A 26,358-nucleotide genomic window follows, 5' to 3' on the forward strand; every position below is an offset into this window, starting at 1 on the left:
TTGTCACTACGTCAACTCGATGTGACGTCAGTAACTGGTAAACGATTGCTTTTTATCCTTTCCCACTGATCCCATGACTGTATATACGTACTTACATTGTACGTATACCTTCCGATGAAACATCGTTTCTCGTGAATTCGGATTTGTAACATCTGTTTAGATTCCAAGTCCCGTTACTAACACGTCACAAAAATAAAATCTCCCTATACTTACAGAGTACGACGATTCTACGAAACCTTAAGCAGTTCTAAACCGTTTTCGTGCAACAGAAATAACTTCGATATAAGCTTGAAGAAATACGATTTGTTTGTCATTGTTTCATAACAAGTGCGTCTTTACTGGGCGTTTCCAATCTTACAGTTTTCTTTTTTCGTCTGTTATTTATCCTTAGGTTTGTTAATGATTACAATTAGATTAACATCGAAACACCACGCTTTTTATTTAATTGGAATAATAATTATTTAATTACAGATTTTTGTGCCTAGTGATCATTTTGCAAGAAATCAACTAAGATGAGTTACGGTTATCAAGTGAGTATTTATTTTTTCTTACTATTACAGATGCTTCTTACATCTTTTTTTTAAATATGTTTTTATTCACATATCTTTGTGCGACGTAAAAACACATTTAAATAACATGAAATAGCATGAAATATTTACAGTCGGAAAACAAATGAACATGAAAGTGTGATTGTATTATTTTTTATTTACACCTTGCTATCAAAGGGACCACCAGTGATTCAGTTTCCTGGCCATGCACCACCAACATCATTTGGGGCTCCACCTGGTACACCCTCTGCCCCCGGTGCTCTGCCTTATCCTCAAAGTGGCAATATAGGTTTTACAAGTTCTGCTCCTGTGTCTTTTGGTATGCCACAACCTTATTCCCCATATCCTGTGCAACCTAATCATCCTATGTCAAACCAATATCCTTCTTCAGCACCAGGAGCTCCTGCTCAACAAATGCCCTTACCTATGCCACAATCTTCTTCCCCTTACCCATCCCAACAAATGCAACAACCATATCCAGGACAATCTTCTGTATATCCGCAACAACAGCATTATAATATGTATCCAAATCTTCGGAATGCACCAGATGCAAAAGAATGTTTTAATATACCTTCTCCTTATACCTCTGCTTCCAATGCTCACTCAAATAATTCAAGTTCCTATCAAGGTGGAAGCTATCCTGGGGGGCAGGGTACAGGATATTATTCTCCGCACACAGGTAGATCTACTCCCTATCAACCTACCCCAGCCCCAGCCCCCCGGAGAAATCAGTTTACGCCTAAGGTGAGACTAACAAAAGATGTCTAAAAGCCTACATTGCTCAAAGAATGATTTAATATACAAAACATATACTTTAATCATTGGTTCTCCAATGAAAATATTAAGTATGACCTTTGGTTTATGTTACAGCTGTCCCCTACAGTTGTACCATACAACGATTTTGATGCCAGAGCAGATGCAGAAGTCTTAAGGAAAGCAATGAAAGGTTTTGGGACAGATGAAAAAGCTATTATTCATGTGCTTGCCAATCGCAGTAATCTGCAACGCCAAGAAATTGCAGTCCAGTTCAAAACCTTATATGGGAAGGTAAAAACGTTAAAATTTAATTATAGGCTATAAAAAGACTAATATATATATATATATTATTTTTAATTAATTCAAATTTTCTTTAATAGGATCTTATAAAAGACTTGAAATCTGAATTGTCGGGCAACTTCGAAAGATTAGTTCTTGCTATGATGATGCCATTACCGCAATTTTATGCCAAAGAATTACATGACGCAATGGCGGGTATCGGTACCGACGAATGCGTCCTCATAGAAGTATTGTGTACTATGTCCAATCACGAGATTCGCGTGATTAAACAAGCTTACGAAGCGAGTAAGTCCCACTCGACATAATTTTTTTTAGAATTACAAGTTTCCTTATTGAAGAATCACAATAATTTCTCTTTTACTCTTTTAGTGTATGGAAGAACATTAGAGGATGATCTAAGAGATGATACTTCCGGGAATTTCAAGCGGTTAATGGTATCGTTATGTTGTGCCAACAGAGATGAGTCATTCGACATAGATCACGCAGCCGCTATAGAAGATGCCAAAGAACTTCTCAGAGCTGGTATGTAATGTTATAAATAACGTTATAACGTTATCAATATATGGCATTTGCACTTTCCTTTTCTTTTCAGGTGAACTCCGTTTCGGAACTGATGAATCAACATTTAATGCGGTATTGGTTCAAAGAAATGTCCCACAATTGAAACAGGTATTCCAAGAATATGAAAATATTACGGGACATGCTATTGAAGATGCAATCGAAAACGAATTCTCGGGTGATATCAAAAAAGGGCTTCTAGCCATCGGTATGTAAATAATATATTATGTTTTACTATAGTCTTGATTGAAACGGTATATTGATATTGAATTAATTCCACCACAGTGAAATGCGTCAAAAACAGAGCCGGTTTCTTTGCTGAACAATTATACAAAAGCATGAAAGGTCTTGGTACAGATGATGATCGTTTAATCAGGCTGGTTGTTACACGTTGCGAAGTGGACATGGGAGAAATCAAAGAAACATTCAGACTGCTATATAATGAATCGCTAGAAGAATTTATATCCGTTAGTATATTCAACAGAAAAATGCAACAAAATTAACTGATTAAGTTTAATGACTATGTTTTTTACAGGGTGATTGTTCCGGACATTACAAGAAATGTCTTTTAGCACTTGTTTCTTAAAACTATATTAACAAAAAATGTGAGATTATATCTCATTGCATTTAATGGCCAATTTGTCGAATATTAATGTCTATATATTTATTTATTTACTTGTTATTCACTTAATGTGTTACAAATGATTTACGCTATCATATTGATATATTTCTAAGAAACGAGAAAAAGATTATAAGAATCTACATACAATACAGAAGACACGAAATTTTATAAGCTTTGCTTCAAATCTGGAATTGTTATATTTCCACTTATTGAATCTCAATTATTGTTAAGCGCTATTGTTAAATATTGTAAAAGTATTCTACGAGTAAAAATTTATGAGAAAAGTGTTAAAAAAGGAAAAGTATTAATGACTTATAAAAATGATATAAAAGGTGAATATTAAAATGTATTATTATATGATGTATTTTTCTATTTTATATATATATATATATACAAGATATATATATATGCTATATACAAACGCGTAAGCATGTTTATTATATTATATTCTTATCTACAATATATTGTATGGATACTCTTCTAAATAAATATGAATTTAAAGAATTATTGTAAGAATTATACAGGATGGAAATAAATACATATATTTTGGAAATCTTAGAATTTATTAAACAAATAACAAGTTTGTAGTCATAAAATTTCACCTTTTAATTTACCACGAAATTCTTTGAGGATACGGCTGATCATTCCAATAGAAAACTTTATTGACAAAGATATAGAATTGTAAAAAGTTTACTATAATTACAGTTATTGATTCTGCAATAATTTGCCACTTCTTTGGTTCCTTAACAAGGAACCGATAAAGTATATATGGAATAATAAAATAACGTGATTCTATTAGTAACTGAGGAATAAGTACTACAGAAATCATAATGATGTAATTAATTTGTGTCATAAATCTTAAATGTTTAAGTCCGTGAAACATTGTATATAAAGTGAATGAGTATATTGGTACCAAAAGATATTTAAATTGTTTATATCTTCCCATTAACCTATTCCAAAAATAAAATACATAATGTCTATTATCAGCCAACATATATGGGTGTACAAGAGTATTAAAATGAACAATTATAGTTAAAAGAATCAAGATACAGCTTGCAAACACCCAGTGTTTACTAATAAACTTTAAGTAATCTTTCCAGTAAATAATCATGTGTGGCCATAAAAAGCAAAATAGGAAAGTAGAAAAATATAACAATTGAGGAATATGAACAGTGGGAACATGAGCTGTTTTATCTCCAACTACAATTGCTTTGTTCCATACAACAAAAGCAATAAACATAAAACATACTACAATGTATGGGAACAATTGTACACCCAACTGAACGATAAACTTTATAAATAACTTCCATCCTTGACATGTTTCTTGCATTATTTTTTCCCATAACAACTAAAAAGCACATTTAATGTAAATTTTAAATATGCAAAATATTCGACTTTTGACAAATATTTCAACAATAATTTACTCACTCTTAAATACATTATTGAAGTATACTGTTCATGTGAAATTGGTTTGTGCATTTTATGATCTAATAAATCAAATAAATGTTCCATAGTAATAAATACAACCCAAATAATATTTGTCTGTCGAATTAACACAGACAAAAAACCTGCATGATATAAATGATAACTGCTATTTTTGAAATTCAATATATCTTGTAATTCATTGGTTTTTATACATACCTACTAAAGCTGCCATTTTAAATTTTTTATATAAATGTAACAATAACATTAGTAATATTGCATTAACTGATGCAACATCTGTATAATATAGAAAATGCCAAAAAAATAACGGTGGAAAAAACATAATGTTACAAGCCACAGTAAATTTCATCCAATCATTCCATCTTTGCGTCCAATGAGTTATTGAAATTTGTTTAATTATTCTGTGAGCAAGATAGAGATTTAGAAATGTTCCAAACAAATTTATGCATCTCATATAAAAAATATTACAGAGTTTTAAGGGTGATAATATCAGAGTTGCAATTAGGTATAACCCAGGTAAAGTGGTAATTTTAGGGTCCCACTGAAAATAACATCCCTCAAATGTAGTTCAACGAAATAACTAAATATATTTTATTTTATTTTCAATAATATATCTCATAAACGTAGTTCAACAAAATTAAATTTTTAGTTTGAAAATAATTTATTTCTTTAATAACCAGAAAAACTGTAATAATTTGTTATGAAAAATAAAGATTAATTACAAATAATTGAAACATACCTGTGTAAAATTGCCAGCGCAATATCGCAAAGTCTGAGGTACGTGAAAAACCTCGTCAATGAAATAATAAGGTTGTACATGGTTCAAATAAATAAATAATTGTGTAACACATAAAAAAATTAACGACATCAAAACCTTTTGTACATATTGAATGTCTTTAGGTAAGATTTGGTTCATCATTTCATTGATGAAATGAAATCAAATAAAAATTAAATGTGATTATAATTCACAAATGATAAGAAATAAAACCATTTATAACACATTGACCACTAACAATTTACTTAATTAATCACACTTAATTAAAGACATTCGTTTATTACGATGATCATTTCATTCATACATATTATTAAATAACATCGTATTGTCAAACAACTGTAACGTTTTCACTGTGAAGTGAACGTTATATCAATATTTTCAAATCAGCGAATTGATATATCGATTCATAGAAACTACGATTTGAGAAAAAGGCGGGAAAATAAAGGAATTTAAAAAATTATGTATTTATTTCAATAACATAAAATTTTAAAATGTTAAGAATAGAAGAATAAGTTGTCACGCGACATTTGGAAATGAATTTCACAATGATATTGAAGTAAATAAGTTTATTTTAACTTAATCTCAGATTTAGGGTGAAATGATCTGAGCAATCTTGTTTTCCGTTTATCTGTAGAAACGTTGGCAGAATACAAATATTAATATTTTACAAATAAGTAGATTGCAAATACTAGGCAAATTTGTTCTAATACGTTACGCTTCTTACTTAGATATTGTGCTTACTTCCTATCTTGTTCAATCAAAAAAATGTTAAAAGACGAGTATATTATATATAGTCGAGAACAAATGTTTAATGTTCGCTCGTTTACTGTACTTTTGTTTAGAGATATGTTATACAGGAATTAAGAATCAACTTATCAACACACCAATCCTTACAAATACTTGCAATGCAATAAATAAATTTTTAAATTAAAATAATATATATATATAATAATACAGACAAAATTTCAAGTAATTTTACGAATTTTCAGAATCATGAAATGTTCAAATAGAATTAAAAGCGAATATATAATTCACTCTGACGTTGAATGTTTCTATTAAATGTATCAATAAAAATCGATTAAGTCGAATTATGTATCGTATTCACTTATTGAAATTGAATTTCCTCGTCAGTTCTCGAATGATCGTTTTGTGTATAATTTCTTCTTGATGTATCATTAGATGGAGCTTACAAAGGCGATGATGTATTAGTATAACATATATCAACGTTCAGTTTGTTTCTATTCTATTTGATGATTTCCTGGCCGTTCAGGGAAATCAATTCACACCGTACATATCGAACTTTATGGCATTTTTTACCTGAGAATAATTACAGGATAAATTGTCAATGCACTAAATATAAAGTAATCGAAGTTTTGTTGAAGTACAATGCACGTGTGTGTAAGCAGATTTTTTCCTTGCGACTGTCGTATATGTAAAACATGATTCTTTTATACATATATAGACATTATACATAAAAAAGACATAGGCAAACTGTATATATCACGAGTGTGTATGCATACACGAATTTATATGTATGCACTGTACAAAGCTGAGCATTTCCTTTTTATTGGAATTCTACTGTCGTCTAATTTCTTAAGTAAAAAGTGTGCATACTTATCAATCTCTTTTTACTTCTCTTTTCATTTGCTTAATCAGTTTACGGTAAACAAAGCATAATGTGGATTATACGTTATATGTTTAAAACAATCGCTTGTGAAACAAAAACTTATGTCACCTTTGAGCTTATGTACAATTACCTATTCTTATCTAATTATAATAAATTCTAAATGAATAATGATAATTTACGTGTCTTTAAATTAAGCCTATAGTTTAAATATAATTTAAAAAGCCATTTTTCTGATATCCGAGAATGAAAATTTCGATACATGTACTTTAAGATTTTGATATCTGGAATGGATAAAAAATTTCAATTAATTATGAGATAAATACTTCGCAATAATATTGAAATCAGGGTGTTTCGGTTATTGTAAAAAATTTTAATATAGAAAAAAGGATCGAAACCGAGTTACAAAATTTTTATAATTAAATAAATCACTCTTCGGTTTGGCCACTCAAAAGAAAATGGAAAAATGTTTAATCCATTAGCAACAGGAAATATTTAACAGATATGATTTTATAATGTCACTGAATGTCAATTTATAAAATTTAATGCCTCATAAATTATCGATTAATTAAAACAAATGATTTATATCAAATTTTAAAACTATATTTCCTGGTGCAAATCGATTAATACTTAATACTTTCTACATCACCTAATAACTCTTCATTTATCACACATTACAAGAGAACTAGAAAACAATATCAGAAATGACATTATTGAGTAATAAATCTTTTGTGGTACGCAAACATTTTCTCATTGCTATCCAAACTAATACGTGTACATTTTCTTTATTTGCAAATATTTCGTATCTAGATGAAAGCAATTAATTAAGCTCAATATTATGAAGAGTAAATGGGAAGAACTTATTCTTTTTTCTCTTCCACACGTAACCATAAATTTCCGAAATTCGAGCGCACAATTGAAAAGTGGCAGAAAATGTATAAAAACAGTATCCTTCAAACTTACTTGGCTACCTGAGATATTTTGTATCTTTCAGTCGTTAAAAATTTTCTAAAATGGAATAATAAAAAAAGAGAAAAAAAGACGGTAAAGGAAAAAAAGAAAGAACATACGCTTGAAAGTACACGCGCTAACACTGAAAGCAATATCTAGAAAAATATCAAAAAAGGTATATGCTTAGTTTTACTCAATCTTTTGTCTCTCCTATTGAAACTTAAAACACACGGTAACTAATACTTTTGTACGCGTTCGATTCTAAATATTGCTTTTAATGTTTCCAATTTTTTTTTTTTTTTTTTTTTCTCTGAAAGAGAAAGAGTGAAAGAGAAATAGAGAAAGAACGAGATTGGAAGAGGCATGTTCATGTTTTATATAGAGTAACGAATTGTATAATGTTATCAGCACTTGTGGAATGCCTGCAGTCAATGTGATCTCAAATATTAAATACATACACTAAAAAAATTATATGCTCCGTTACGTACAACTACAACCACTCCTTAAACAAACATCAAAGAATACTAGCAAATTATTTACACATTTAGCATTACATCATCGATAAAGGAAACCCTCTGTAAGAGTGACAATAAATCAATAAAATAAACGTTAAAATAAACGTTTATATCGTACACATCAAATCCGAAAAATTTAATCTGCAAGACTATAAGTTGGTCTCAAACCAAACGATTCTCTTCTTTGTGAAAGCAACGTATACCTAACTGGTTCATTAAGTTTGAAAGTACTTTCCAAGATATATAGGACTGATATATTAAAAGCAAAAACAAGTATCTTAAAATGAAAAGCAAGTTTGTGCAAATAGCAACTAAAGAGCACTCCTTAGGAACTAATGAGACTTAAGCGTTATTATCGAGATCTGAATATAATCAATTTGTAAAAATTAAGAGTATCATATGTACAATTATATTATGAATAGATAATCTTCGAATAATACAATTTAGGATCACCAAAATATATAGAATGAAACTGTGACAATGAATACAGAAATATGTAAAAAATAACAAGAACCTAAAAAAATATAATACTTTTTATACATATTTATATGTTCTTCAGGTTTTGTTAAAAATAAAAACGAAAGATTTTATAACTCTGCATCTTTAAACTGTAGCAAAGAAAGATGTAAAAATCGCATTGACATCACTACGCGTGTTTACTCCATTTCTACAAATATCACAAAGATACCTTATTATCAGAAGATTACCTGAATCTTTAATTTAGAAATATATCTTTACTCATTCAATTAAATAAGTCGTTCGTCACTTCGAGACTATAAAAAAAATGTTGCCCTATTTTTATTATATACCGCTTAACAAAATTTGTTAAGATTGAAAAATGAAACAAATGGATCTTGTTTAACGTATGCTTTTTATAGAAATAGACAAAATGTTTCGTTATATATTGTTTATATAATTATTATTTCATAAACTTATAAATATTAGAATATTATAAGTCATATTTTACTAAAACAACAAAATCCACTTCTTTTCAATTTACAACAAAGGAAAATTTAGTTACTCAATGAAATGAGTAATCAATATGAGACATATGGGGACGACATACGTAGAATTCTACTATAATAGAAGTACACTAAAAGTATAGAATTAATCCTATTGACCGAAGGCCGATATGTAATACAAATGTCACAAATTTGAAATTGTGCCTATACATGCTATTCTAGTATCTGTACATTGCAATAATACAATACAGTAAATCAGCTACATACGAATCGCAACATAATTTATCGTCATTTTATTGGAATATGTTCTTCTTTCTCTTATTGTTAATGCAAATTATATCATCGGGTCGATCGATTTATGTAATTAATTATATACAATTTCTCTGTTCTTCTCTAAGTTATAAATAATTAACGGAAGTATTACGTACTAAAAAATAAAAAATAACAGTTCAGAAATTAAATGAAATTATGGTGGACGTAACCATACGGAATTTTTCATATTCGATATATTTTTTCCTTTTTTTTCGTTTTCAATAGAGGAAAAGTATAAGAAGGATTCATTGAATATAACCACCTCGAAAATAAAATCGATATAAATAACAGGCAATGCCACAGAGTGCTCCATATCGTATCCCTAACGAATTATTGCTTTTTGCACTTTTCGAAATATTCGGAACGTTATTACGCTATATATACCTAAACATTGTGTAAAAATCGCTTAAGATCGAAACTCAATCAAACCTGTATACACAGTAGAGTTTTAATCGTTAGATGCACGGTTAATCCGATACTGAAACCTTTTTGAAAAAGTGTACATCGAAGGAAATAGGGGGAAAAAGATTGCAACTATGATTACTCCCGTTGCTTTCGTTAATTTGATTTTGATGTACAATCGATGTTGTATCAGGATCCCGTAAAATAGTTGTCGCGTGGAACATTACGCTTTAGTAAACTGTATTGTCGTTAAAAAATATTATTTTCTTGGGTACATTTGGCAAGCATGCACTTCTCGATCTGGAAGATCAAACCTTCAAGGGATTTCAATTAAATAAAGGCTAATTGGAAATTAATGACAACTACGAGAGGACGGTTCGCACTCTCCTCCAACGTGCTTCCCATTGTGACTTATTTCTTCTAACGCTCCATCCAAATCCAAAACCAGAACCAATGATGACTTTATTAAAGTAAGCGAAGTTGTTGCTGCTGCTGCCACTAACGTGACCAACGTTCGTATTAAGATTGGCCAAGTTAACCGCGTTTAAGATACGAACAGCAGATGAGAGTCGTAATTTGCTTGCTGGAGAACTAAACACCAACTTGCGGCTCTGTTTATTGTTGTTGCTGATATCTCCGCTACTGCTAGAGCTATGGCGATCACTTAATTGTTTTGCCGAATGAGAATATTCGGTGCAAAATGATTTAGCCATTGATCATTGTCGATACGTTTGAGATGATATGCCATTACCAGGTGTCACATAATCTCCAATCATCAAGCTGGGATTCACTGGATAATGTGAAGTATTGCCAAGGACCAGCGATTGCTGGAAAGTAACACCAAGCTGTAGCGCGAAAGACACGCAGGCAGGCGTACACTTTAGTATCCTTTTGCTTTAGATTTATAAATCGAGTATTTAGCGAGCTATTGTTTGGTGCAGATGTTTACACATATTGAATATGAGTACGGAGCATATAAATATCTTACTACACTTAGTACCACATTTTGGCAGTAGCTCGCTCGAAATCTACTTCAGACACTTTTACACTTACCGTAGCGGGAGATGTAAACATATTTGGAGTGATTCCACCACCTATTAACTGTGCTGCTTGTGTACTCGTCGCTGTACCCCCCACTCGTCCCCGCCCTGTACTCGAAATCGAACCGGGATGAATATTTGGTTGGCCTCCTAGATTACAATCACACAAATAACAATTATATTATGTTCTTAAAATAAAAAGCCATTTTTACAATCATTTTTTTTTTTTTTTTTTTTTTTTTGTTTACCTATTGCAAGCAAGTTACTGGGATTTACTGCTGCGGTCGCATCCATAGAAACTTCGCCTAAACCATTCACAGACATTCCATTAACCATGTTTACCGCTTGTCTGGCACCTTGTGCATCTAAAGTAGTCCAATAGGACTCGCTAGGAGATGTATTATTTAAACCAGGTGGGGGTTGTGCAGCTGCTCCTGTGTATCTGAAGTACGGATTTTTCAAATCTAAAGTATTACTACTACTTTCCATATTCGTCCCTTCTAGTTTCAGTTCTATTGTTACGTCGTACGATTGTCTGAAACATCGTTTTATACGAAATTACGCATACATTCTATATTAAAAAGAACATTCTCAAACTTTAAAGGCCATCATTATAATTATATTATTTCACCTTTTATTCGCAATAAGAATGACTTTCCCAGACAACAGTTGACCGCTTTTACAAAACAAAGGATTTTCCAAAAGACAACGAACTTGATACCAATGAGTAAGAGGTTCTGTGGGAGCTGTGCTTAGCCAAACCTGTTGCGTTGATCCAATAAATGCAACATCAAACCAAAATGCGAGACCATGACAAGTACCACTTTCCAATATGTGAAAATCCACATCAATTTCTAAACAATATATGAAATGATGTAATATGTTGACTGTTAAATACCTTGATTGCAAAAATCATACATGATCTACAAATTTACCTATTTTATGTAAATCAGTCTCATTAGCAGTTTGAAAATCTACAATGTGTCTTATAGATTTAGCCATACAAATTCTTATATCAAAGGTATCAACTATTGGCTGTCTAAAGTATTCTTTGATCGCATTATTTCGCATCGCTGAGAGATCTACACCATGAAAACATGTTTGGTACCAAAAGTTAGCTTTATTAAATTGCTCCATATAAAGATTTTCATCGGAAAAAGGTGCAATGTGAAGATCACCTCGAGAGGGGAACATTCTTCCACCTGTGAAATGATTATTTTATTATTTCTACTATAACAATTATTGAAAATAAATTGGAACAAGAGAACAGTTAAATGACATTTACCTGGAACTAACCACTTTTTTGCGTGAAGATACGTTTCAAGCATTCTTTCATTGTATAACATATAACCCATGGGTTCACTCACTATGCAGTCTACTCTTTCTGGTAAATCAATTTCTTCTATTTTACCAGCAATGACAATAATCTTGTCTGACAAATTATTAGCAGCAACTAACAATTCTGCATGATTTGCCATATTACTTGCTTCTACTGCATATACTTTTTTTGCACCAGCTTGTACTGCAAAAAATGATAATATTCCAGAACCTGCACCTACATCTAACACAACTTTATCTTTAAAATCAGACAGATTTCCTAGGATTGCTCGCTGGTATGTACTAGTCCTAATGTAATCTTGCATCATATTTTGTTGCTGAGATAGGTAACCATAAAATTGAAAATATTGCATAGCTGATGATTCTTCAGTCCTTTCATTAAATGCAGAAACACCTTTGCCATTCTTTAATTTCAATATTTGTGAATGGAAATTTCTAAAATCTAAGAAAACATACCATCTTTAGTGTGATATAAGAAATTAAATTAAACAATACAATTTAAATTATGACTATTTGTTAGCTCACCGGTTTCACTGACAAATGTTATAAGTAAGCTATCAGTATCAAGTGTGAATACATAGCTTCTAGATGAAACTCTAGAACACTCTGTACTAGGAGTTACTGGAAATTCCAATAGTGTTGTTTTATCTCTACCAGTTGATTCTCCTATTATGAAACAATAAAAAAAAACATAAAAAGTTGCCTTTCACATTCATAAAATAACTTACAATCATCTGCAATTTTTATTATCAATATTCTCCTTTTATATAAAAAATTTCCTACAATAAAATAAACTCATTAATTGATAATAATTAAAGGGGAATATTTAAAAACATCAAACGAATACAAAGAGATTATAAAGTATGCACCTTATCTCTCTCAGAAAATAATGGAAACACAATATTTTAAATATTTCAAATGTTTAAAAAAGAGACTATTGAAATCTATTTATTATTATTTAATATAAATGAAAGTTATATTTATGTAGCAGAACAATCACATCGTAAATACAAATTCTATCGAATTAAACGGATACTTAACGAAAGATAAGTATCCTATATTTTGTCAATCTTTTTGTATGATAAATTAGAAAAGTCTTTAAGAAAAATTCGATGATTATGACGTAAATTAGTAGTAGTCATTAAGTTTTAATTAAAAAAAAAAAGAGACTATATACGATCATTTAAGTATGGTTATGTTGTCTACTTTATAACGACGCTAACATAATTCATAATTGATTATTTATCAGTGAACCAGTACCTGCAAGGAACTCAACGCTGAGACCTTGTGGATCATAATTGATATTAAGCGTGACCGGCTTGTTGAATTTTGCTGTTGACTGTCCATTGTTTGACAAAGTCGATACTGTCACCGCGCGAAACACCTTCGCCATTTTTAGACACCGCGTGCGTATTGTACGCTGCAGTTCCGCAAATCAGTTTTATCGTGCTTGTCGTCTATTCTAACGTCGTTATTCGAAAAATTATCAGTGAAAAGAATATAGTGTACGATCTCGCTTCTTCTTATACAAATCACACAAACAATATAACCGGATCTTGATTGAAATAGCAATTTTTCACGTTCGTAGACTGAACCATCGACTAACCACCCCCGGCGCGTTTTACACACGCGCAGTAGGGTTACTAGTGCACTGAATATATGTATAGCAGTTAATTGAACTCCCTAGATTTACAATGACCATAGATGATCGTTCCGGAAACTAATGAAATGCGTTTCTCTTGCGCCGACGCAACTTTATATATAATTGTATCTTCCGTATCATATTTTTTTTTTTATTATATTTTCGTATTTTATCTAGAATTTAAGGTATATCAGACATGAATTTTTTCTAAATTTGGTAATATTTTTCTTTATAATTTATACTGTTCGTTTATTTATATAGCTTTTTATAATTGTGAATTATTAAGTGTATCTTTTTTGAAGGAAATTCGGAAAATTTGTTGATCTATTACCAACTTAAAGCCATATAGAGAAATATTTCAGAAAGACATTGGAAATGTAGAAAATATAAATAATTTTAAAAAAGTTTATATCAAATATTAACAACTCTGTATATTGTCTTATTTTTATTATATATTAAATCGATGGCTAAATTATGGAATTGTTATTAACGGGACTACCAATCAAATACAGTTTCTGAATGTGAATATAAGATCTGAAACGTTATTGGTTACTGACTTATGCTCGGAAGTTTTATATATTGTCTAGAACGACCTGTGTGAATCACACATACACTATTAGTAGTATACGTGCGATATTCTGATCGATAAGTACGAGTTGGACAATAACTCGAATCTCGAAGGCTGGCGGCGTGGCTGACTGCTCTCCCCCATTTTTGACAGTGCATTTTAGATATTGTACTTTCATAAAAAATGACTGCTCATGATCAAATGCGTGCTATGCTTGATCAGTTAATGGGAACTGGACGAAACGGTACGTATTATTGATTCAGAAATGAAATTTGACTATCCTTCGTATAACACTATTATTTACAATTATCTGAAATCTCGTACAAAAATACAAGATGGTGGCTTACACTTTTTACTATTACATATACACTCATCTGTTTATGAGACTTGATTACTAACAAATATATCACTATTTTAGGAGAAAATAACAAATTTCAAGTGAAATACTCCGATCCAAAGGTCTGCAAGAGCTTTTTGCTGGCATGCTGCCCACACGAAATCCTATCATCAACAGTGAGTTTACTTGAATTATTACATATTGAATATCGATGACATACCATTGGCACTTCTGCGCTACAATAGAGCATTATCGTATCTCTCTTTTGATATGTCTTTGCATTAATGTGAAAGCAATCAGACATCAGTATATATTGATGTCATAGTTAGTTATTTCATCATTATATTTGTATTTTTTCAGTGTCTTCTGATTACATGATTCAATTGCTTTCACTTTATTAATAAACACATTTGCCTTCCTTTTGAGCTTCTTTTTCATAAATCGTAAAACATTAATATATTTTCAACACTCACATGTAACATTGCTTTAATATTTTCAAAAGCTATAAAAATTCAATGATTAAATTATATATGTTTTTAATGTATAAAGAACATTTGCTTTTTTTTCTTACATTGATATAAAGTGAAAGTAACACATAACAAAGATGATTACAGATGCAGTTGTTACATTAATATCATTCAATTTGCATACCTGTAACTTATAATAGCATTAGGTATGTGTTTTATATGAGTTATGATTCATATAAGATATGTTTTTAGTATGATATAAATGATAACATATATAATGTCAATGATAATATATAAATTATAAGAAAAGCTGTATATTTCTTATATAAAACTTTAGTAGTGGCACCATTTAGAGTTAATATTGCATTTAACTTGAATAAAAAACGTGTACTAAAGAAAAGCTATAGCAAAATTGTAGCTTTATATAATTAAGCAAACATTTATATTTTGCTATAAGATGTTCAAGTAAAACATGGTAGTTATTATAGATAAGTGTATAGATATTATAAGAGCACAAGACATAATGTTTTATATATTTAATGCATTATAAGCAATTATATATACCATAGACATGCATACATGTGTACACATAAATGTGTTCTATATTTTCAATCATCACTATTCAATATTGATATAATCAAATATTATAAATCATTTTATTGCTCCTATGCATTATTTATTTCATTTCATTTGAATCATCAAAATAATATATGTTATATCCACATTTATATCTAATATTTGCATATATTTTGGATCGTGTAACTATAATAACTTTTAATATTGATATTATTTATCATAATTAAGTTTTATGTACACATTATGTCAAGTTTTTCAATGATGAATGGTTACCTATCTTATTTTGACAATTGAAAAAAGTGAAGCGTTTCTTATTTTAATAATATATTAAACTGTTTTATATTCAACATATATTTTCATTGACAAATCTCTCTTCATATATTATCATATGGTAGTTTTTATATAGTTTTGAATATCAAAAAAAATCGTTCAAAGTACATATATTGTGAATCATACCATTTTTAATCTGTGCCAATTGGTCAGATCGATTTTACACATTATATCAAATAATTGAACAAAACAAGTCGATCTTATGGCATACAAATAATAGGATAACATTTGTGTGATACACTCGGAGAATTGATTCCGATCAATTCACACCAGATAGGCGTTGAAGTGCAACACGGGGCAGCAACTTATGATAAATAAGGAGAAGCCTTTCAGATTCCCCAGAAAAGGAAAGAAGTGAGATGCAGAACTTTTAATATTTAGTTTGGAATATTTATGGTTGAAATCATCAACAATCTATTTTTTATCAATTTTATTAATTTTATCAATATATGAAATGTCATGTCATGATATAATGTAGCATTTTTAATTGTAAGTAAAAATTGGTATTTGCTCAAAATAATATTAAGAATACTCTGAAAGTTTTTAAATTCATTTTACTTCTTTTCTTCATGAAACTTAGAAATTAAAACGACATTTAGTCTAGTGGCCCCGTATAATCGCGGAACGTATCTACATGCAGGAAATCGCGAACGTATGACGTCTACGATTACAGTGAGAACATGATTTTCTGTACGACAAGCGTAATACCGATCATATTAGTACTGCTTCGCGCATTTCTTTGTCATCTTGTGCGAATTGGTCTAAAGGGTGTTTGTTAAAAGAAAGATTAAAAATTCAAATTTTTTCGATTCTATATGCGCCCAACTACTTGCAATAAGGCGACATTATGAATATTTTTTCATGTATTAAATATTCATACGAATTTTTTTAGAAAAATAAAATCTTAACAAATAAACTGCATTTATGTGATGGTTCGAATAGATTGCACATTTTTTAAAGTGACATTGATAATGTTTTTAGTAACTGGTATATCATAATATCACATTTCTTTATAGAAAACTTTATAGAAACTTTTACCCATTTTAAAAATTCTTTCTCACTAAAATGTAAAAAATGCGTTTTATATAAAGCATATATATTAAGTGCTTATAGTCTATAGTATCATTTGGCTGGGAATGATTGAATTTCTTTTTAGTTCATATTTGTTTCTTTTTTTCTTGTGTTAAATAATTCGACCTAAAAATAAAAAGGAAAAAAGTATATTTTATTTTGTGTTTAAGAAATTGAACCGCTGAAAAGTACTGTAGCATGTTGAGGGATGATAAAAGGAGACTTACAACCTAGCATTCGGTGCTTAGGGTGGTGTCTCTTATCGCAGTTAGCAAGCACCCTTGTATATGTCTTACGCTCAGGTTTATTACGGTAAAATTAAAAATAGCTACGTAAGATATAAAAAATAACAATAAATAAAACGAAGTATTTAAAGACTGATTTGAAAACACAAAAAAGAGTATCATATGAATGAAATTGTTAAGAAAGAAAAAAAACGAAATACTTCTGGCAAATACTCGCGAGAATGATGAATATACAAGTTCACTAATGTCAATGTACCTACAGTTCTATTTCCAGAGTCTCTGGAAAAAGCAATTCCAATCAGATCCATTGTACAATATTGTTGCGAGTATTGTCCGCTCATATGTCGTGTTGTACTTGTCGCTCTCACATGCGCGTTACTGTAAGTACTGAAAAAGCGAAGAGGACGTACGTATTACAATTCTACAATTTGATTATCTCTTTAACATAATTCAAGTACTAGGTATATTAATTTGATTAATGATACATAAAGGCGGGCGGTTACCTCAGCCCCTCTACCGGTCAACGGTGGCGAGGCTGAGTGTCGAATATTAATTCCGAGACCCCAAAAGGCCAGTGTAAAGTTGGTGAGTAGCGCCATGCTGATTCTCATGAGACGATGTCTTATTGTCGCTTCTTACTAATAATGCCGTTTACGGCAGGTAGAAATCAAGTTTACTTTGAAAGTATGTGTGAAAATCGTATTCATCCTCGGAGATATAGTGGGTTCAGGAAATGAAGCAGTGATCTGTAAGTAAAAAGAAAGAAAAAGATTTTAAAAAGGAAAGGAAAAAAATAAAAATGGATGCGAATTGCCAAGAACACTAAATTTTTTACGAATTCGAGTCTCGGAATTTGTAAATGTTTTTTTTTTTTTTTTTTTTCTTTCAATAAATTTTCAATCAATTTGAAATGCAATGAAACTTCGATTGGCCGTTTTATGAAAAATATTATAATATCGATTTTTCTTTTCTACAAAGAAAAGAATATTATTGTTTTTTGTAAATGATTAATTTAAAAATTTATGTAAAAGTTATTTAGAGAAATGTTCGATCGAGATTTCATTGTATGTTAGTCTTGTGATGTTTGACATCAGATATACTATAACTCTTCTTTTCGTTTATTCATTTCAAACGTATGTACCATTAGGGAGATTTATGTACAATCAAACTATTATCAAAACTAATTTTAATGCGTACTATCGTAACGCGCACCTTTCGGTTGATATGCATACGCAGTTAACTTTAAATCTCCGTTTTATTTGAAAACAACAATAACAGTAATAAAATGAGATACTAAAATCAAAGGGAAAATCGTGCATTAATTGTTAATGATCAAACATTTATTTTGGCAATTTGCAAGATAATAAAGTTATCGGTGAGAAAAAAGAGAGTGAAAAGTGGCATGAACAGTGAGCGAGAGGGAGAGAGTCATTTATTTAGGGGAAACTATACAGCACGGCAGTTTTGTTAGAAAAATTTTCTTCAGCATTGGATGTACGTATTGAACTCGTTTTCTAAATCGTCTAGAATTGATTCACATATCGCAATTTCGTGTTCTACCGTAAATAGTATAATAAACCTATTAGGTTATAAGTTGTTTCATAGACCATTGAACATATGAACTTAAGGTGTGTGCTGATTGTAGCTTCATTGCCATCGCATTGTCGTGTCAGGCGGAGAGGTGTTGCCACTCTGTAAGTGAACATAACAAAATATTTATCTGTAAATTGAACTGCATTTTTACTTTAAAATTTCTGTGAATCAAAGAAATAAATAATGATAATATCGATTGAATGTAAACGTATATACGTGTATGTATATAAGAATAAATAAATATGTATTAGTATATTTATTTATTCGATAAAAATATATATACAAATATATATAATTACTTTGTAAGCGCGTATGTCTATACCGGAAGTGTACATTTGTACACTTTGTCTACAATTTGTAAGTTCTCGTAAAAAAAGAATAATAAAGAACATTCGTGGACCGTATTTTTCTGGATAATTAGGGTCTTTAACTTTTATCGTTGTTGCGTTTTAAATTATTTAGTTGGCTATCGATTTATCCAGTTCGGTTTTCTATTTACGGAACAGCCAGTTGAGAAACCTTGTTCTTGTCGTAATATAATCTTTCATAAAACAAGTCGGGAGGGACTATATGTGTATATATGCGTATATATATATGTATATATATATATGTATATATATATATATGTGTATATATTAAATAAATCCAATAAAGCTTCTTAGGATCGAATGTAATAATAAGCTAATATTGAATGATTTGTAAATCGCAGCGCATGGACCTGGGAGAATGCCCCCAGATTCACGACTTGGCCTTACGGGCTGACTATGAAGCTGCACAAAAGAAAAAGGACCATTTCTACGACATTGATGTAAGTTCTATTTTTTTTCTGTTATCAAATTTTCAAGTTGAATAGAAAATTTACTTTTACTTCCGTCGTATAGCCTATTTTGTAATTGAATTTTTTCTTTTACTGTACGTTTTAAGGCTATGGAACATTTACAAAATTTTATCGCCGATTGCGATCGTCGTACAGAACAAGCAAAACAACGACTCGCGGAAACGCAGGAAGAGCTTAGCGCCGAAGTGGCAGCGAAAGCAAATAACGTTCACGTACTCGCGGAAGAAATCGGCAAAAAATTGGCAAAAGCTGAGCAACTTGGCGAAGAAGGCTTTGTCGAAGAATCGATGAAACTTATGGGTGAGATTGACGAATTACGAAAGAAGAAGAACGAGGCTGAACAAGAATATCGGAACAGTATGCCAGCATCTAGCTATCAACAACAAAAGCTAAGAGTCTGCGAAGTTTGCAGTGCATATCTTGGAATTCATGATAACGATCGACGATTAGCGGATCATTTCGGTGGCAAATTACATCTGGGCTTCATCAAGATCCGCGAGAAATTGGCAGAGCTTCAAAAAACTGTGGAAGAAAGACGTAAAGAAAAAAGAGAATCGTTGTTAGACAGACGCAGAGACAGAGATAGAGATGACCGCGACAGAGATCGAGACAGTCGACGTGGAGGATTGGGTTATAGAGACAAAGATCGAGATCGTGATCGTGATCGAGATCGTGATCGTGACCGCGACAGAGACCGTGAGCGCGATCGTGATCGTGATCGTGATCGTGACAGAGATCGAGATCGAGAACGTAGAGATAGAGATAGGAGAAAGTCACGCTCACGAAGTCGCAGTCGTGGAAAAAGGTTGGTTACAGTTGATTGAAAACTAGCATGTAATTTAACAATTTTTAACAATTTCTCTAGCGTAAAAATTAGATGGTATAAGTTTTTGTTCTTACGGAGTTGAACCTGTAAACAAATAAAATATAATTAGTGCTTACGTTATGATTATTAAAGATAATTGTTTGATTTGTTTCAGATCGAAACGTTCACGGAGTAGTAGCCGTAGCCGTCGATCCCGTTCTCGTCGTAGTGGGTCCAATGATCGGAAAAGATAAAACTAATTACCATTTTTAATTATGCTCAATAATTTTTTTCCTCGTATGAATTCTCACGTGCTTACTTATGCACATTACGTATAAAGAGAAAGAAAAAAAAGAAAACAAAATCGCATTTGTTGAACATCATTTTTTCAATAGAGATCTTTCCTGGATAATATAAACTAAGATTTATACATTGTCCGTCACAATTTACTCAAAACACCAATATTTCGAAATATCTTTGTGTAAAACTAAACATATTTACCTGTCAATGTAAAAACAGGAATAAATTTAGTAGACATTAATATACTAATATACTTATTGTATTTGATCTTGATATATTAATTGTATCTTTAAATTTAGATACTATTTCGTGTAAATATGGATAGTTCAGGCGTAATTCTATAATATTTGAAAATGTTACATATTTATAATGATTACATAATCTTATGTGAATATTATACGAGCATAAATAATGAAAATTTGTTCAAAAATATATACGTTTAAATAATTATTGATTTAAACACTGCAACCATGCATTTTCTCATAACCTTACATTTCACCAGTTGAAAAATTCAAATTATATAAGAAAACAGAAGTTTTGGTTTTAAATTAAGAAAGTCCACGATATATAAAAAATATATGTAATTAATACTGTTTAAGAAGGGATATTTATTTTAAGAGTCATTTACATAATAAGTATTGCAGAGCTATCTGTACATACAAAAGTTTTGCTTAAATTTATTTTTGTGGGAAGAAGATAGAACTTTGTTAATATATATATATATATTCGTATTAAGATTATTTACATTTTATTAATTTCAATAGTCCTTGCATTTTATAAGAAGTTAATAGTTTCTACACATACTCACGATCTTACAATAAACGAACCTCAATCTACATTATCTTGGAAAATCAGTTTTACATATCCTGGTGTTCCTTCAAGAGGGACTGCGCAAAACGGACAAATTGCGATATAACCATTTATACCATGTGGAATTGCAATTTTCTCCCAATATCTGTAATACGATACAATTTTACATACTATAAATATATATCGTTAAACAATTGAAAACCCACAAGTACTGTAGTATACTTAATACTAACTTGACAGTTTTTTCTGTAGCCATATGTCCACAAGGCCTAAATGCATAAGTAGGCGGGCCACAATCCACATAAAATGCAGGTTCTATTCCCATAGAAAGTTTAACTACTGAACCGGCTACTAGACACATTGGACATCTTCTAGTGGCTGTGTCTTTTTCTTGACCCCAATCATGGAGACCTTGTACATGTCCACATTTCAAATAGACATATGGTTGCTGTTGTGCTGAATCTGCAGCTGCTTTACGTGGTATAACTAATGTATTTAAACCAACGGGGCATTGTGGTCTTCCGGCATTTATAGCATCAACTAGTTCTTCTAAATTATGCTTTGTCTGTGTAAAACATTTTATATTTTCGATTTGTAGTCTTCATACGAATGTAAGGATTATAAATTATTTACACTTACTGGTGACTTTGCCAGACCTTCCGCCGATCTCCAAAGTAACGTGGCACCGCAAAGGTCGATCAAAGTTCCATCTTGCAGAATATTGTTCTCATCTTCTACGACATTTCCTTTTTGTTGGGCACTTCGACTTTCCCTTAACGAAAAAACTCCTCCACCTACGCTGACTTCTCTCCAAAAACCACATTGTGCTTCACCACCACAAAACTGACCCCGCGGATGCATTATTAAAACGCCATTTGTTGTGAGCCCATCAATTTCACGATTTTCTTGCCACTTTGTTGCTTTTTCCTAAAACAATCAATTTTTGTGTTTTTCTTATAATCCCATCGAAACTAGTATTTGTATACAGTATAAAAGGAAACTTACCCCTAAAAAGATATTTCTTGAACTATCAAAACCTGCAGCATATATTCTAGCGATTCTAGGATCCGATCGATCGGCGAGAATTCGACAGGCAAACCTGCTAATTGTACTTTGAGCAACGCGTCCTTCGTTCGAAGCGTCACTACCGCTTGCACATGTGTCCATAACAACAAAGTCGATAGGAGATTCGGAAGAACGTCCAACCTATATTTATAAATACATCGATGTAAATGAGAATATTTTAATATCTAAAAGAATTAAACAATATTAAACTTACCTGAAACATATCAGTTCCTTCATCTTCGGTATACTCCACGATAACGGCTTGTGTTCGAGAAAGAGTATACGATATCGAATGTTGTTTTGTATTAAGAATAGCTTGTGAACTATGAGGTGTTTTAACGATGTAATGTTTACTGCGTTTCACGCCATTTGGTACAGGTCTTTTAAACAAAATGAACTTACTTCTTCTCCTTCCTCTATCCCCTGGTGGAAGGAATCCATTGTAACTAAAAAAAACATTTAATTAATTTATACTTTCGCACATTAATATTTTCATACAAATGTAAGAGACAAAAATTAGCTTCTTACCCAAGAATAACTAATTCTCCATATTTTATCAGCTGTTTTGGTTTTTCATGGCGGTAACTGTGGGACCTATGAGGATTAGCATGTGTGTGATTGTGATTATGTTTGCTGCGTGGACTGTGAGGTGCGCCAACTGTTTCTCCTTCTTCCACAAGTAATGGACTTTCACTGCTACCACCGTCAGATCTGAAATAAATGTAATGTAATAATTAATAGCAAAACTATTAACTGACATTATTTTTATGATAGTTATTGATACAACACGATAAGTAATAATTTTATTTTAAGATTGAGAAATATTTGAGGAAAGAATGAATGTTTAATATTTCTGCCACCTTTGCCTTGTTTCTTTCTTGCAATATTGTATAGTGTAATATAATGCCTATGTTCCTTACACATTGTATCACTGTTGATGTTTTTTAGCCTAGTATTAAATATAGATGTTTTTACAAATATTTTCATAGGTTCAAAATATTTTTATGGTGTGGAAGTATCTAGTTTTGTTTTTATTTACTTATACTTTTTGTGCTACAAAATATACAGTCATTATGTATAAAAATGGACAACTAAATTAATTGTTCCATATATTTTAACACATTATAAGTAGTTTATAGCTTTAAGGTGGATGTCAGTAACATAAGTGCTAAAATTCAGAAAATAAACCTGTTATTTTTAAAATGATAGAAATAACAGTATTTTGTAATTCATTTTAAAAATCACAAGGGGAAAACCTTCCTAAGAAGGATTACATAATTTGAATTACAAAAAGAAAGATTTGAAAATTAATATAAAGATAGAATATAAGTCACCTATTTGTAGATCTCTGTTTTTTCTTGTCCTACAGTATGTAATACGTAAACCACTTACTTACCGCGAAGGGCATGGAATACGTTTAGTTACTGGCATCCTCCTTTGAGTAAAATTAACAGATTACTACTTCCACTGTACTTCAAAAGATACTCGTAAGGACAGACAGTCTTAAGTATCTTTGCAAAGTTGAGCAAACATGAGCAAGTGCAACATGGGATGCTGTGAATTGGTAATTATAATCTGCAATAAGAAACATTCAGTGTAATAATAATTGCTATACTATTATATAGTTTAGCATTCTCCTAGATTTAATAAAAGTTTCAACCAATCTAGTTACTTCTTTGATTAAGAGAAAATAAAAAATCCAATAATAGTAGAAAACTGAGAAAGGATTTGTTATCCTGGTATAATAAATTGGTATATTGGAATATTATATTATATTACATTATGCAAACATTAATTTATTATTTTACTAATTACACATAACTGTAACATTATACATTGATATTGCTTTGTAGGAAAAACTGTCTGTTCCTATACATGATATGTCATACAGTATGGCCAAGATATTTTCTAAGATAGATTTGTTCATAAAAAATATATCCTTGTGTTAAAATTTACTTATAACATATTTATTTAAATTAGAACAGCAGATATTACAAGCAAGAAATAAAAAATACATTATATCTTCTGAGGAAAATATATTACCAATATGAGACTGTTTAATTGATATAGTTATTCTTGATTTCATTTGATTGTATTGGTCAAAGAGTTGATTCTTTTATCTTATCTATATATTCATTTTTATCAAAATATTGCACCCATCAATTGCATTGATATAAACAAGTATATATATTACATTAAACATTACTATAACTGAGAATTGATGCATGCATACTTATTTAAATAACATTTATTTAAATAATACGTGCTTCTCATTTAAATAAATTAAATATCCTTTTCTTTAAGGAATGTTTAATTACAGTATTTCTATGTCATTAAATCTTAAATCTAAATACTTCTAATTTATTTCATATCACTATAGAAATATACAAACATTCAATAATGTATTTACATTTTTGTGCTTATTTTAAGTATTTCTAATTTGATTTTATATAAATCATAAACATAGTATTACAACCATTATATAAATGCTAAGGCATCCTTAATACCATAATTTTCCATCACACACACTTGTGTATATTTTTCCTTGGAGAAAATAATAAAACGCTTTTTGTAAAATATAAAAATATTTATTGTATATTCAATCGTCATTTCAAATAAAACGTTTTCATTAAACAAAGAATATATATCTGCCAATTCAGTTATCCATCGTTTTCACGATATAAACGTCTTATATACAATCGTCTATGGCACATAAATTGATAATAAACAAAGAAAATTTCATTTTAATTTTACATTATATTTAACATTGTAACCTATGGAAAAATATTAAAAACGAATATTAAACTCTAGCAATAGATTTTAATTTTTGGAAAAATATTATTTGGTTGGCATTCTATAAGTTACATTTAAAACTAATAATAATAATAATATATGTAGGTAAATGTTTATTTGGTCGAACAGCGAACTAAAAACTTTGGAAAAAAATCTACCGATGTGGAACAAAGAAAAAGAAAGGGAGTAATATCGAGCACGAATGGATCGTAAGGGAATCACAATGTACAAACAACTTTAATTAACCTAGGCATCCAGAAACGATGGTCTATTTACCGTATCACCATGCTGAGCTCTGCGTTCAGAAACGATTATCGCCGCACGTTCGAGACACGCAACAACAGTCAACCGATCGTTTGCGCAAAAACTAGCGAAGTATAAAAACCATTTGTCCACTGTTATGCCTTAATTTAATTTTCCATTTCTAGATTACACTGTTACTATGTTCATGATATTCGAATAGTATCGCGCTGATGATCCTCTTATTCATGATTATGGCACACACGGATTCACGAACCAATATTATCGGGATAAAATCACCCTAACTAAGAAAAATTCTATGAATAAATATTTGACGATAAACGAGACACCGATATTTTTTCCTCCCGATAATCGTTAGACGCACCGATTATTCGTAAGTACCTCGCATAAACTATACCACACTATACTCATCGAACAATCACGACACCGATCACGACACGACCGAAAGATATACGAGTGGAAGGCTTTATAGCCACCACTCTAGGAAAAAAATTCCCTTGTTTCTTACTAT

The 26,358-nt window shown here is 30.7% G+C and overlaps 5 protein-coding genes across 16 annotated transcripts; 2 read left to right on the forward strand and 3 right to left on the reverse strand.

Moving 5' to 3' along the window:
- The first annotated feature begins 57 nt into the window (after positions 1 to 57).
- Positions 58 to 3,337, forward strand: LOC132907288 (annexin B11-like). Of its 2 annotated transcripts, XM_060960224.1 has the most exons (9): positions 58 to 391; positions 472 to 530; positions 726 to 1,292; positions 1,419 to 1,595; positions 1,685 to 1,889; positions 1,974 to 2,126; positions 2,197 to 2,370; positions 2,448 to 2,629; positions 2,698 to 3,337. In XM_060960224.1, exons 2-9 carry the CDS (start codon positions 513 to 515, stop codon positions 2,746 to 2,748), a joined length of 1,527 nt encoding a protein of 508 aa, XP_060816207.1. In that variant the 5' UTR covers positions 58 to 391; positions 472 to 512; the 3' UTR covers positions 2,749 to 3,337. The 2 variants fall into 2 exon arrangements, with proteins under 2 accessions (XP_060816207.1, XP_060816208.1); XM_060960225.1 differs by lacking the exon at positions 726 to 1,292.
- On the reverse strand, positions 3,329 to 5,352 carry LOC132907289 (putative Dol-P-Glc:Glc(2)Man(9)GlcNAc(2)-PP-Dol alpha-1,2-glucosyltransferase). Its single transcript, XM_060960226.1, has 4 exons — positions 4,967 to 5,352; positions 4,426 to 4,768; positions 4,213 to 4,352; positions 3,329 to 4,132 (listed from the first exon to the last, which is right to left on the reverse strand). Exons 1-4 carry the CDS (start codon positions 5,144 to 5,146, stop codon positions 3,395 to 3,397), a joined length of 1,401 nt encoding a protein of 466 aa, XP_060816209.1. The 5' UTR covers positions 5,147 to 5,352; the 3' UTR covers positions 3,329 to 3,394.
- Positions 5,353 to 5,553: 201 nt separating this feature from the next.
- LOC132907287 (histone-arginine methyltransferase CARMER) lies at positions 5,554 to 13,765 on the reverse strand. Of its 3 annotated transcripts, none has more exons than XM_060960223.1 (8): positions 13,407 to 13,765; positions 12,672 to 12,812; positions 12,094 to 12,588; positions 11,744 to 12,010; positions 11,440 to 11,662; positions 11,057 to 11,343; positions 10,822 to 10,958; positions 5,554 to 6,910 (listed from the first exon to the last, which is right to left on the reverse strand). In XM_060960223.1, the coding sequence occupies exons 1-8, from the start codon at positions 13,537 to 13,539 to the stop codon at positions 6,896 to 6,898; spliced, it is 1,698 nt and encodes a 565-aa protein (XP_060816206.1). In that variant the 5' UTR covers positions 13,540 to 13,765; the 3' UTR covers positions 5,554 to 6,895. The 3 variants fall into 3 exon arrangements, with proteins under 3 accessions (XP_060816206.1, XP_060816205.1, XP_060816204.1); XM_060960222.1 differs by lacking the exon at positions 5,554 to 6,910 and adding an exon at positions 6,979 to 10,595; XM_060960221.1 differs by lacking the exon at positions 5,554 to 6,910 and adding an exon at positions 6,979 to 10,613.
- A 623-nt stretch (positions 13,766 to 14,388) lies between these two features.
- On the forward strand, positions 14,389 to 21,386 carry LOC132907293 (putative RNA-binding protein Luc7-like 2). 8 transcript variants are annotated; one of them, XM_060960231.1, is made up of 7 exons: positions 14,577 to 14,600; positions 14,775 to 14,869; positions 17,645 to 17,967; positions 18,043 to 18,130; positions 19,028 to 19,783; positions 19,900 to 20,618; positions 20,794 to 21,386. In XM_060960231.1, the coding sequence occupies exons 5-7, from the start codon at positions 19,667 to 19,669 to the stop codon at positions 20,870 to 20,872; spliced, it is 915 nt and encodes a 304-aa protein (XP_060816214.1). In that variant the 5' UTR covers positions 14,577 to 14,600; positions 14,775 to 14,869; positions 17,645 to 17,967; positions 18,043 to 18,130; positions 19,028 to 19,666; the 3' UTR covers positions 20,873 to 21,386. The 8 variants fall into 8 exon arrangements, with proteins under 8 accessions (XP_060816213.1, XP_060816214.1, XP_060816218.1 ...); XM_060960235.1 differs by having other exon boundaries at positions 19,685 to 19,783; XM_060960232.1 differs by having other exon boundaries at positions 18,047 to 18,130.
- Positions 21,387 to 21,506: 120 nt separating this feature from the next.
- On the reverse strand, positions 21,507 to 26,298 carry LOC132907290 (protein pellino). Of its 2 annotated transcripts, XM_060960227.1 has the most exons (8): positions 25,863 to 26,298; positions 24,190 to 24,368; positions 23,322 to 23,504; positions 23,008 to 23,239; positions 22,734 to 22,934; positions 22,368 to 22,655; positions 21,962 to 22,293; positions 21,507 to 21,873 (listed from the first exon to the last, which is right to left on the reverse strand). In XM_060960227.1, exons 2-8 carry the CDS (start codon positions 24,222 to 24,224, stop codon positions 21,747 to 21,749), a joined length of 1,398 nt encoding a protein of 465 aa, XP_060816210.1. In that variant the 5' UTR covers positions 24,225 to 24,368; positions 25,863 to 26,298; the 3' UTR covers positions 21,507 to 21,746. The 2 variants fall into 2 exon arrangements, with proteins under 2 accessions (XP_060816210.1, XP_060816211.1); XM_060960228.1 differs by lacking the exon at positions 24,190 to 24,368 and having other exon boundaries at positions 25,863 to 26,297.
- Positions 26,299 to 26,358: the final 60 nt, after the last annotated feature.

Source organism: Bombus pascuorum, chromosome 5 (genome assembly GCF_905332965.1).
Source record: "Bombus pascuorum chromosome 5, iyBomPasc1.1, whole genome shotgun sequence".
Lineage (NCBI taxonomy): Eukaryota > Metazoa > Arthropoda > Insecta > Hymenoptera > Apidae > Bombus > Bombus pascuorum.